This window comes from Chelonoidis abingdonii, chromosome 2 (assembly GCF_003597395.2).
Source record: "Chelonoidis abingdonii isolate Lonesome George chromosome 2, CheloAbing_2.0, whole genome shotgun sequence".
NCBI lineage: Eukaryota > Metazoa > Chordata > Testudines > Testudinidae > Chelonoidis > Chelonoidis abingdonii.
In genome coordinates, this window is record NC_133770.1 from 229,298,159 (window position 1) to 229,310,940 (window position 12,782).

General features: G+C 39.2%; 1 protein-coding gene across 2 annotated transcripts in view; it reads right to left on the reverse strand.

The window, feature by feature from the left end:
• Positions 1–246: 246 nt before the first annotated feature.
• ALKAL1 (ALK and LTK ligand 1) overlaps positions 247–12,782 on the reverse strand; it is a 51,817-nt gene continuing 39,281 nt past the window's right edge. For both annotated transcript variants that reach the window (XM_032785279.2, XM_075061968.1), the window contains 3 exons: positions 5,856–5,936; positions 4,019–4,095; positions 247–865 (listed from right to left, as the gene is read on the reverse strand). In XM_032785279.2, coding sequence (XP_032641170.1) covers positions 4,031–4,095; positions 5,856–5,936 — 146 coding nt within the window. In that variant the 3' untranslated portion in view covers positions 247–865; positions 4,019–4,030. The remainder of the gene's footprint in view (positions 866–4,018; positions 4,096–5,855; positions 5,937–12,782) is intronic.

The following is a 12,782-nucleotide window of genomic DNA, read 5'->3' on the forward strand; positions in this document are numbered from 1 at the left end:
CAAAATTTAGCTCTTAGGAAGCAAACTCTGTGAAAGTCCTATGCTATGTAAAATCAAGGGTTAGATCTCTTAACAGAATGTTATTTCAAGTTCTCCAGCATTACATTAGTGTTCTGTTACTACAGAGATAACTTAATACTTTAGATGTAAGTTCCAACTCCATTCAAGGTGTCAGTAAAAACAACTTAGAGACAGGTTATTTTTATATTCTTTATTCCACCAAAACTGCATTGCAGTCTTCCAGTCTTTTATAGTATTTACATTATTTGCAACTCTTTCCATAAGTGCCAGTACAAATGTAACTGATGATCATCCAGAATAGCTATACAAATGTTCCTGAAAGCAAGGTGCATTTCTGGGAATTATTTTCTTATGCGCAATAATATATAATGTGTATATATTAACAAAACTTCAGAATATACAATATCTTCCATTGAAAGTAGAACATCCCACTTACAGCTTATTCAGATTTCAGTTACATAGACTTTTGCATTTCAAGTTAGTGCAAATAATGAAAGTAAGAGCCTGAGCAAAATGGTGTAAATACAATTAAACAAGATAACCAACGGCAAAAACTAGCCAACTCTCTGCATATGATAACATTTAATTAGTATATTATTATTCTTTATATACAATATATTTAAATAATTGGCTTATTTAAGCTATAGGCAACAAATTTACAAATTAAAATAAAATAATGTTTTCTTCACACAAATATGGAATGTCCAACATATGAAAATAAAATGCATCTAGTAACAAAACAATGCTTGTAAATCAAAAAGACACAAGATGTCTTTTCTATTATCTTGGGGAAGATTTCAAGGCACTTTCTCGGCAAATCAGAGTTCTCTTGTAGTAGAAAGGACTGCAAGAAGAAGAAGCATACCTAGTTTTAGAGCTGTGCAACACTGATGCAGTCCACTTAATACAAATCTGTTTACAAATTACAAATTTTGTGTAAACTAAAGAAACCTCTAGAATTGAAGAAACCTTTAGATTAACTCTGTAGTGCCAGTGGATCTTGCCCCCCTGCTGTGTGCACTAATGAGTTTTGCATCTGCAAATCCTGACTAATGGTGTGAGGAGGTTTAAAAGTTAGTGGGGCATGCTGGACCTTTCAAGAAAGTTTCCCATGCATATAGTACAAATGCATTTCTATACATTGGCTTCCATTAAAATCTTTATTATTGCCACTCCCAAGTACCATTGTGTATTACCCATTCTTCAACAAACCACAGTAACTTTAATTAGACAAAACTATAAAGATTGTAATTGCAACCACGTGAGCATCCTTCATATAAACTATGTTCCTAAATGTCTTACAGTGTTGTTATTTTTCTAACCATGCTAGCAGGTCACCTAGCAGGCAATCTACACATATTGTATCACATCAGTAGACTTCTCCATGGTCCTGAAATGGAAGCAGAGGAAACCTTTGTACATCCCTTCCTGGAACAGTCGGTGTAATACACCTTTGGAAAGAAAGCTTGGGATTTCCAAAGGAAAACTTGAACCATAATGTACAAATACCATTCCACCCTTTTCTCCCAGGGCACGTAAAGGAGGGGGAAGAACAAGCTTGTGCTCCCCTGTATCACAGTTGCTGTTTTTGATTAAACAAAATTATCAAGGTCACTTACATCCTAAAATGGGCCTATTTTTATATTAGGAGGTGGAAAGGTACTTAAATATCTAGGTGAGGTTTGGACCCTCTGGGTCCTGCTGTTGATGCCATGAAGGAACCCAACAGGGCTCTCTCGGATGTAACACAAGGAGCAGGTCCTACAAGGGAGACAGGCACAATAATAATTTTGGTGCTCTGTCTGCTGCTCCAGGGAGCACTACCTCTGATCTTATTGAGCCAACAGGAGGGGAGAATCAATCATGCCAATTAAATCCTCAACTAATGGGGTAAGGAGAAGCACCAGTCCTGCCCACTGCTGCCAAGACAGATGGCGAGGGAGCAAACAAAGACTCTGCCCATTGCATAATGGGTAGCAAGTAGGGTAGAGAAAGGTGGGTCAAACATATCTCTTGCCCCCTCCAAGAGAAAAGCCTCAGCTGCTGTAAGATACTAGGGTTGAAAAAGGGGGCACACAGAGCAGGCACTCAGGCTCTTATCTCCCCTGCAGGAGGACAGAACATGGGAGAGGAGAGGGAGGCAAGGAGGACTCAGACCATGTTTCTACTCCCTTCCTGTATTACTTTTTTCTCTAACCTTTACTTTGTTTTTTTTTTTAAAGAAAGCCCAAATGCATGTTAAAGAGAACATGATGAGTGGGAAGCTGCTCACATTGCCTGCCCTTCCAACCTCCAAATCAGCTCTTCATTTTCTATCCATTTGGCAAGTGAATTAGAACAGCTGGGTCCATAAATCAGGAGCCATTTCTGATCTCCTTATCCTGATTTTTAGGATAAAGCAGAAGGCAGTAAACTTTCTGGGGAATAGAACTTCACTGAGGCTACAGCAAATGTCTTCAGCTCTTCCAGTTGGAAGAGCATGTGAAGAGAAAAATGGGAACATAGAACTGTCTGTGGGAATGCTACAGAGTGAGCTGGAGGGGTAAAAAATGATGTGGAGGAGGGAAGATGAGGCAGAGAAGAGGAAGAAGAGAGAGGGAGGAAAATAGACCAGTGAGACATAGTGTAAGAGTGAGACAAGGAGCAGGAAACAAAAGAAAAATAGAATTGCGAAGAGGGGAAGATAAATATTGTAGAAACACACAGAAGAAAATAAAAAATAGAGATACACAGAAGAGAGATGTTAGGAAAGACACCTGCTTCAAGTCACAGTGAGGAGACAATGGGCTAGAATTAGTGGTGTGCTGTGGCAGTGGTGCAAAGAATCTCGAGACAGTGATGGCTCTGGTTTAAATGAAGAAAATAAAAAATACAGGGATAAAAGAAAGAGTTGTCTCATTTCTTCACTAGAATATTGCTATATTTTTCTAAGCTTTCCCCCCCTCGCTGCTGGGCACCTTGGATCTTCCCATCTTCACTTGGGAATCAAATCAGCAAATCAGCTGTTTTTTATCCTGCTCTTCTTTCCTTGTTCCTTTTCCATTTGAACTGAGGTCTTGATACCAAAAAAAGACACCGTTTCTTAACTCTTAAGGCTATCACTACAGTTTTAAGGGAAAATGTTTTCGGAAATCATGCTACCCTGTGTTAACTTCTTTGCAAGCATTATTTGGGTGTAGTCAGACGTTAACACCAGAAGAAGATATTTAAATAAACAAATATCCCAACTTTTGATATTTATTAGCTATGATAACTCTAGAGTGTTTTCAACAATCAGCATGAAAAGTCTGAACATTCTAAACATCCTTCTGAGAGTCTTTAGGCCTGGTACAATGGGGGAGAGGGATCGATCTAAGATACTTAACTTCAGCTCCGAGAATAGCGTATTATGTTTTCTATGCTCCCCTAACACCTCCACTTCCACAAATTCCACCTCCTTCATGCCTGTTCCCAGGGGCAGATTTTGGGGGTATAGATGGCCCTGGATCTGGTGCTAAGGCATAGGACATTTTGCACTGTACCTTTAAGGGATTCTATCCCACCTGAGATCTTCACAGACATCAGGGCAATTGTGAGTTGGAAACCAGACTTTGTTTGTTTTTTCCATGGAGGAGCAATCCCTGCCACATTGAAGGAAGAATCTAGAGGAAATACTATGAGGGAACTTCATAGATTCCCTGCCCTCTCCCACCTTTCCAGATTCCTTCATAGATATTTTTATGGAAGTGGGTCATCTCAGCCATAATTCTTTAGTGCCAGAAACATCATGTGGAGCCACAAGCTAACAGATGCAGGACAAGTCTGTACATTAATGTGCCACCTCCAGTAGGTGAAAATTTCAAAGTGTGGCACAAAAATAGAGTACATTAATAACAAAGCAGCAGGTTATAAACACCACCACATTTCTGTTTGTTTTCTAGATAACAAGTGAAAGGTATCAAGCAAATTACTAGGTCATAAAGTAAGCAAGGATCAGATGAAGAAAAAGGATACTTACACAGCAAATTTTCTAGGGTTGTGTACACAAAGGGCTCATTGCCAATCTTGTTAGTAATCTTGCACACCTTTTGTAATCTATAAAATAAAATCATTCACAATAACAGTAAATAATTGGAATTGCCATGTATTCTGGGTGAACAACATTAATATTCAGAGTGGGAACCAGGTTTATATGAACTACACAATGAAAAATTTTCTGTTAGAAATACATGAAATGATTTGTGCTGGTTGCAAAATTAAACCAGTAGCTTATTACAATTTTACTTTTCATCACACACGTATGATACATGATTGTATTAAAGAAGAGGAAAGATTTTGTCTTTTGCTCCTTACAAAATCTATATAATTTGTAAGGAGCAAAAGACAAAATCTTTCCTCTTCTTTAATACAATCATGTATCATAGGTGTGTGATGAAAAGTAAAATTGTAATAAGCTACTGGTCTAATTTTGCAACCAGCACAAATCATTTCATGTATCAGCAGGATCATATGGCTCTGTGAATCCAAATACTTTTATATAATAAATATACATAACGTGCAACGCCATATATAAACTCCTGTTTTGGCAGGGTTTCGGTGTCTTATGAGACAGATAGTGAGGTCACATACCAATTAAAGGGATATTATTCAATTCCTATACACTACAGGAAAGAGGAAGTAATTCTATTACAACAAACAAACTTATTATTTATTCTTTACAGGATCAGGCCTGGATTTCTATGTTCCCACTTCAACTCAGCATAAGCATTGGAGAACTAGGGCCTAGTATTACTCAATCAAGTTGAGACTTGGCTGCTCTGTCCTGTTTGAAGGTCAGATTCTGTGAGGTGCTAATGTTTGATGGGACTTGAGCTGTCAACACCTCACAAGAAGTGTTCTCTACTTTGCAGAATGATGTCATATGTCTGGATGTGAGAGGTTTTGCATGACTAATAGATTTAAATGTTGTAGACAAACAGTGCTATTGATTGCCAGTCAGCTTCCATTTTTTGCCCCTTTTAGTACATTATTTATATAAAAAAATTCTTAAACAAAGCTTTTGGACAGATTTAGCAGCTGGCCTTGAAGTCCTTATTCAGTTAAAAGACCCATTGACTTGAAATGGGAATTTTAGCTCCGTAAGGACTGTAGGACTGGACCTATAATCTGTCAACAGTAAAAACAATGGTTCTCTTCTTGCTGGAATTATTTTTATTTGTAAAAACCATTGAAAATTGGCAGTTGATTGGCTTTCATTCTTTAAGATGTGTATGTAATTACAGAAAATTATTCTAAAAAATTGGCATTTTATTGCTACGATGTATCCATTCTCCAGAGGCCTGGTTCTCTTCTCACTTACATTAGTCTTATTTAGGAGCATCTCCACAGAAGTTAATGGAATTTCATAAGTTTAAAACCAATGAAAGAGAGAGACAAATCAGACCCAGTGTATTTTCCATGGAGTGAGGACTGAGTATAAGGAAAGGTCACGATCAGGCCTAGAATGGCACACATTTAGGCCTGGTTATGTCAGTTATATCAGCATAGCTACACTGGTCAGGGAGTTGAAAAAAACACATCCCAATTAATGTAGCTATGCCGACATAACCCCCAGTGTAGACACAACTATGTTAACAGAAGAGGCCATCCATCAATACAGCTAACTTCATTTGGGGAGGTGGTGTTCCTGCACCAACAGAACACACATTTCTGTTGGTGTCAGCTGCATCTACACTACAGAGATATGGTGGTATATTCTACATAGTGAAGACATGCCCTTAGAAGGCAAAACAAGCATATTTATAAATGGAATAAAATTGCTGTTAGAGCTAAAAATCATTTCATCTGTTACTTACATGCTGGTGTCGAACAGTCCCTTGTGTTGTGATAGAGTCGATGGAAATGCTTGCTACACTCAGCTGAGAATGAGACTGGCCCTGTTTGATAACAAACAGAAGTTAGCGACAAAAGAAAATGTTTGAGTATTTCAAAGCCTGTTTGATAGCTGGTTCACGTGTATATAAATCCCCCTGCTCCAACATTCTTCTGGATGAAACACAATCTTCAGAAACAGATCTGTGTATGTCTGAGACATTACAGGTAGAAAAAAGTAAGTCTGAGCCATCCCACAACTGCTAATGTTTTACAGCCTTAATATAATTATGCTTAATCTGTTAATACAATTTAAACAATTACATTGTAATCTGATTATAATGCCACAAGATAACAGAAAGAGAGCTACCTATAAATTGGTGTGGAGATGGTGAGAAATTTTAAATTCCCAAGTCAATATATTTTTATCATTTCTTTTTCCCTTATTTCCTTTTTTTTTCTGTTTAACACACTATCTCTTTAGTTGCTATAATGAAGTGCTATCATATGTTCTTTCACTGATATGATCATGTTCTATGTGTCTGGAATGCAGTTCCTTGAAAGTAAAACTCTTTGTCTTGAAGTCCCAGAAAATAAGTCCAAAGCCAGGAGTAAAATTTCCAATGAAGTAAAAAATCAAATTGTGTAGCTACCACAGTGCCCACTTAGCTCAATATACAGTAGTCTAATGCAAAAGAAATACATATGATGTAGTTTATTGTTTGGCTGCAATAATTTTTCTCTCTAAAGAAGCTGCATTTTAAACAAATAAAGTTCCCAAGTCCAGCAAAGCTAAAGTAATTAGTCTACAACTTCAATTTGCTCTAGATGCTGCATGGAGACTTTTTGATTTTATTTAAGGATTTGTTTTATTAAACTATTTTAATAAGATAGCAACTTGCTGGATTGGCCACTAAGTGCCTCCTGCAAAGTATTATGCATCCTCAACCGCCCACTATGTTTCAGAGTTAGGCCCAAAGGAAAGTAACTGGTTTGCCTCTGCTATTTTGGATCCATGATATCTTCCTAGCTGTGCTTCCTAGTCTGGGCATACAGTCAGTGTCTTCTGTTTGCAAGGCACAAATACGCTGAAACTGAGGAGGACTTCAGCACTTGGCTCAAGAGTTAGCGAAAATGAATCAAAATAGCCCCAAAGTAACTAATAGGCAAGGAAGTCAGAAGAGGGTGGTAGGAATACCTGAAAAAATGGTTATCTACCACCCCCCACACACACACACGTGAGATGAAACAAAAGTCAAGTCTTTAAAATTGATTGTTATATTAGGGAACATCTGGGGTTTTAAATTAAACCCTTATTTTATTTAATGTGTTTATGAATTTTACTTACAGTACTTATTCGACATTTAAACTGAGCATAATCTCCTGGCATATTTGATGTGTAGAATATTTTTCTTAATTTGGAAGCATATGGACTATGAAAAAAATGTTGATTATTTTTCTGCATGCCCTAAAACTAACAATGAATATGTCTGTACAATGGCTCATGTTATTTATGGTGATGCAAACAGGATTATAATTTGGAATAATAGGATGACATTAAGATATTGAAAATTTAGACTTAATTTCAAGACAAATTTACTGATGATGAGATCTACTAAAGTTGTGGAATGGTCTTTCAAGGGAAGTGGCCCCATTACTTGAGACCTTTAAAATGTAAATTGGGAACATTACAAAATATACCATAGAGGATAATCCTGGACTACGTGGATAGACTACGTGTTCTATGGCTAACCCATCTTTCCCTATTCATGCAAGGAATTCTTACTGAGGTAAGTAGTCTCACTAATTTCAATGGGACTACTCATATAGAAATGGACTCAAATGATTAAGGGCTTCGGGATCAGGCCTTATTTAGGTCTTTATCCATCACTAACTTCTGTATTCTGGTCATATGTTCTGTAGTATTCATGGATATTTTTCACTACCATTTTTGACCAATGTACTCTGTTTTAGGTATGATTTCTATTTCATCTAAGTTCTTATACTGTACCCACTTCAGTATTTGAGCAGTTAATGTTAAACAATATGACTAACATCAGTCAAGTGACATTTTTCTTTTTCCCCTCCCCCAAAAAGAAATCTTATGACTATTTTTAGTTCTTATTGTTTTAAATTAAATAAAAAGGGTGTGTTAGGCACTGCTACACAGGAAAGCAAAGTCGAAGACTTTTGCTGGTTGTGGTTTTATGTGTGTTTGTTTTTTGTTTTTTAATGTGTACTGGACAGCGGTAAGGTTTGCATTCACTCTTAGTTCATTCAACAGTGAATTCCAAAACTGGGTACTAGAAAATCCTTCTATCCTCTCACACATGCTTTACTCAAAGTAGACAATTCTACCATTCCTGAGAAGAGTGAAAAGTGAAGGAGATTCCACAGGGTGAGACAATACTTTATGTAACCTGAGCCCCATCATTTAGAGCCTTAAAAATATGGACCAAGACCTTCGATTTGACCCATTGTTCTATAGAAACTAGTGAAGTACAGGATCGTGTGCTGGTTCCAATCTGTATTTCTGAGATGTGCTACTACATTCCACACCATTTGTAATTTTATCAGGGCTCATGTTTTCAAGCCCAGGTACACAGTCTTGCAATAAACCAGTTAGGAAGTAATAACAGTGTGTATGATCAAAGCCATGTCTTTATTGGTTTCTAAGGCCTCAGGTGATAGAGCATATTCTGTGCAGATGCAATTTTGCAAAAATCCACAATCATCAAAAACTCTAGAATCACCCTTAAACTATGCTTAGCTTGAAGATTTGTGAACATTTGTCCCTGAGCGAAGGAGACAGTACTGAGGTAGCAAGCTCTGTAAAGCATTGCCTTTTGCCCCTAAATATCGGTATGAAATATCCAATAAAAATATGTTCAAAACCAATTTTTATTTTTAAAGAAATCTCGCAATGATGTAGAAAAAAGTCAGAGGTGAATTTACAGAGGCATATGAAAGAGTTAGAAGGAAAGGCTGAATGGTTAGGGAAGATTGTGCTGAATTTTGCTGTTAATCCATTGGTAGAAGAACTTCAGAATCTGAAGACATTTTAACAGATGGAAATGGATTTCCAGTGAAAAAGAGTGGACTTTGGCATAGAGGAACAGAATAAGATAAAACAAAGTCATTTTATTAAACTAACTCTGAAGGTGATTAAGGAGGCTTGAAATGACTGAAAGCTTAAAGGGTTAAAGAGAAGAGGAAGAGAAGGAGAGAAAGAAAGAGCTTTCTGCTTCTCAGAGTTATTGTTTTATTTACAAATAAAAAATAACTTGATTTGTATGTAACTGTGTTTTGAGTATATGCATTTTAAGACATTCAGGCCACCCTTCCTTTTTTTTTATTTGTTCTTATCTTTGCAAACACCACCCATGATACACCAAGGCAACTCACTTATCATAGAATCATAGAATATCAGGGTTGGAAGGGACCTCAGGAGGTCATCTAGTCCAACCACCTGCTCAAAGTAGGACCAGTTCCCAACTAAATCATCCCTGCCAGGGTTTTGTCAAGCCTGACCTTAAAAACCTCAAAAGAAATTGCATTCTATAGTACTTATTTTTGCTCTTCGAAATAAACTTTGATATTTACACATCAATCATGGTCATGTGTGTGACTGAACACAAGAAGAACAGAGATAAGAGGCACTTAACTTTTAGGCTGATACGTGACATAGAATTGCCTATAAATAAACTTGACAGAATTCAATTTTTTAAATTTTGACAGATAATATTGATATTTATTTTAAGCATTTTTTTAGATTTATATTGATTAAATGTTCAGTTACATAAAATTATGATGTGGTCACAATTATGTAATGACTGAAATTCAAAACATTTAAGCTTTATAATCTGTTAAAACACAAATTGTCAACATTACATGTCAAAATTTACATACTTAAATCTTTAAATCAACAAATCATACCTGTTTTTACTACTCATTTGCTAGTTCTTTTGTAATAAACCTAATTCAAAAGTTTAAATCACTGCATTTTGACTCTAATAAGTTCTCAGGTAGCATTTTCCCTATTTTGCCTATTTGCAATTCAGTTATCATTGACGGAAATATTTTGTCATCGGTTTGTGTGTATAGTGAAATTGATGTTTACTAACATTTAATCAATAAAAAATAAAGCTTTCTGAGCCTACCTATCAATAATAAACATAGCCCAGAAACAGCCATAATACTAATGAAGTTGAAAATAAGAACAGTAAGATAGCTCTGACATAACTGGTCAAAGACAGAATAGGGTAAAATTAGAGATGAACTCAAGGTGACTTTCCAAAATATTATCAAGAGAAAGCAGATATGATTTACATTCATGTATACCTCATTTTCCTCACATCAGATTGCAAATATATATATATATAGCGACTGGATAGCGTAGTGGTTAAGAGCGCCGCTCTTTGATACGGGAGACCGCCCTTTGATACGAGAGACCGGGGTTCAAATCCCGGTTGGTACCCAACTTTCCAGTAGGGGTCCTTGGGCAAAAGACCCCCTAACGCTTCAGCTGCCTACCTCAAAGAGTGACACGAACTAGGAGAGTCATGCCGGCTCGGACGTCGCCCGGATTAACAAGGTCCGCGCCAGATGTTGAGGAACCAGGACAATCTGACGATAAGTGGGCTACTGGAACAAACCATTCATGGACGAGACAAGAGAACCTGGAATTGATGGAATGCTACTACAACAGTAGACCTAATGAGAGGGATATATGAAACGTATGAGGGGACTATGGATGGACAAAGACCTACATCCACACTTACTGAGAAACAGCTAGTTACCCAACGCTTCAACATAGTAAAGAGGAAGCTGCTCTCACAGCTTGAGATAGACCAACTCCACATTACATCCCAGACTCAAGAAGACCTGGAAGAACAAGTGGATGTGCAGCCCACACCTGAAGCTGAAACTTCACTGCCACCCCCTCCATTGCAGAGCACAGCAGCTTTGATATGAGGCATAAGATCATGGAGAAACTAGCTACAGTCAATCCTCGAGACCGATTACCAAGGCTCAGTGGAGAAGTACCATCAGATAGTATGTTAGAAGATGCCCAATAGAGCCCTCATGACAATCCCTACTACCACCATAACTCAAACCAATGAACTGGTATACGCTACAGCCTCTGTAATCCTGGAGATGCTTGGCTACACGATCAAGAAGAACAACAGTATGTACCCACCCTGGAAAATGAGGTTGGAGGATAAGATCAAGGCGACTCGGAGAGAAGTTAGTCAGCTGGTGGAACTACAGAAGGGTGTAGAGATTAAGGATAAGACTCGGCTACTGAAAAAATACAAGGGCCTGACTCCAGGCCTGAGCTCATCCTGAAGCCCTAGAGACTGCTAAACAAAGGCTCACAGCACTGGCTACCAAGGCTAAGGAGATACACTAGAGAAGCAGAGGCCAAAAAAGTAAATGCCCTGTTCTCCAAAGAACCATCCAAGGTGTACTCCCAACTGCAGTGCAACACAACACAATAACAGCAGAGCCACCAGCAGCAGAAACTGAACAGTACTGGAAGAACATATGGGAGAAAGAGAAGACTCATAACACCAGTGCAAAGTGGCTGCAGGACCTGAGAACAGAGCACAGCAATCTCCCAGAACAGAAACCAGTCACCATCACAGTAGAAGACATCCAGCAGCGGGTCAAGAACATGAAGAGCTGGACAGCACCTGGACCAGACATGATCCACACCTACTGGCTAAAGAAACTAACAGCAGTGCATGAACGCCTAGCAGCACAGATGAACCAGCTGCTAGCAGCAGGCTCCCACCCAAACTGGCTAACACAAGGAAGGACAGTGCTGATCATGAAAGACCCCTGCAAGGGAACAGAACCGTCCAACTACCGGCCAATAACCTGCCTCCCCACAACATGGAAAGTCCTATCAGGCATCATAGCCGCCAAGCTACAGGACCATATGGGCCAGTACATGAGCACAGCTCAGAAGGGCATTGGGAACAACACCAGAGGCTCAAAACACCAGTTGCTCATAGATAGAGCAGTCGCCCAAGACTCAAGGTCTAGACAGACCAATCTGAGCACAGCCTGGATTGACTACAGGAAAGCCTATGACTCAATGCCGCACACGTGGATCTGTGAATGTCTGGCGCTATACAAAGTCAACAGGACACTAAGGACCTTCCTCAAGAACTCAATGGGACTATGGAAGACAACACTGGAAGTCAACTCAAGGCAGCTTGCACAAGTGGCCATCAAGTGCGGCATATACCAAGGTGATGCACTGTCCCCGCTGCTGTTCTGCATAGGCTTAAACCCCCTCAGCCAGATAATCACAAGGACTGGATACGGGTACAGGTTCAGGAGTGGAACTACCATCAGCCACCTCCTCTACATGGATGACATCAAGCTGTATGCTAAGAATGAACGAGACATCGACTCGCTAATCCACCTGACGCGGATCTACAGTGAGGATATCGGGATGTCATTCGGACTGGAGAAGTGTGGCCGGATGGTAGTGAAGAGAGGGAAGGTAGTCAAGACTGATGGGGTGGAACTACCAGCGGGCCACATAGCAGACATACAGACCAGCTACAAGTACCTTGGCGTCCCACAGTCACATGGAAACCACGATGAGGAGGCAAGGAAGACAGCAACATCCAAGTATCACCAAAGGATAAGACAGGTCCTGAAGAGCCAGCTCAGTGGGAAGAACAAGATCCACGCCATCAACAGATACGCCCTGCCGGTCATCAGATACCCTGCCGGTATAGTGAGCTGGCCAAAGGAGGACATGGAAGCTGCCGATGTGAAGACCCGGAAGCTCCTCACAATGCACGGAGGTTTCCACCCCAAGTCCAACACCCAGAGACTGTATACCAGCCGGAAAGAAGGCGGGCGGGGCTTGGTGAGCGTCAAAGCCACTG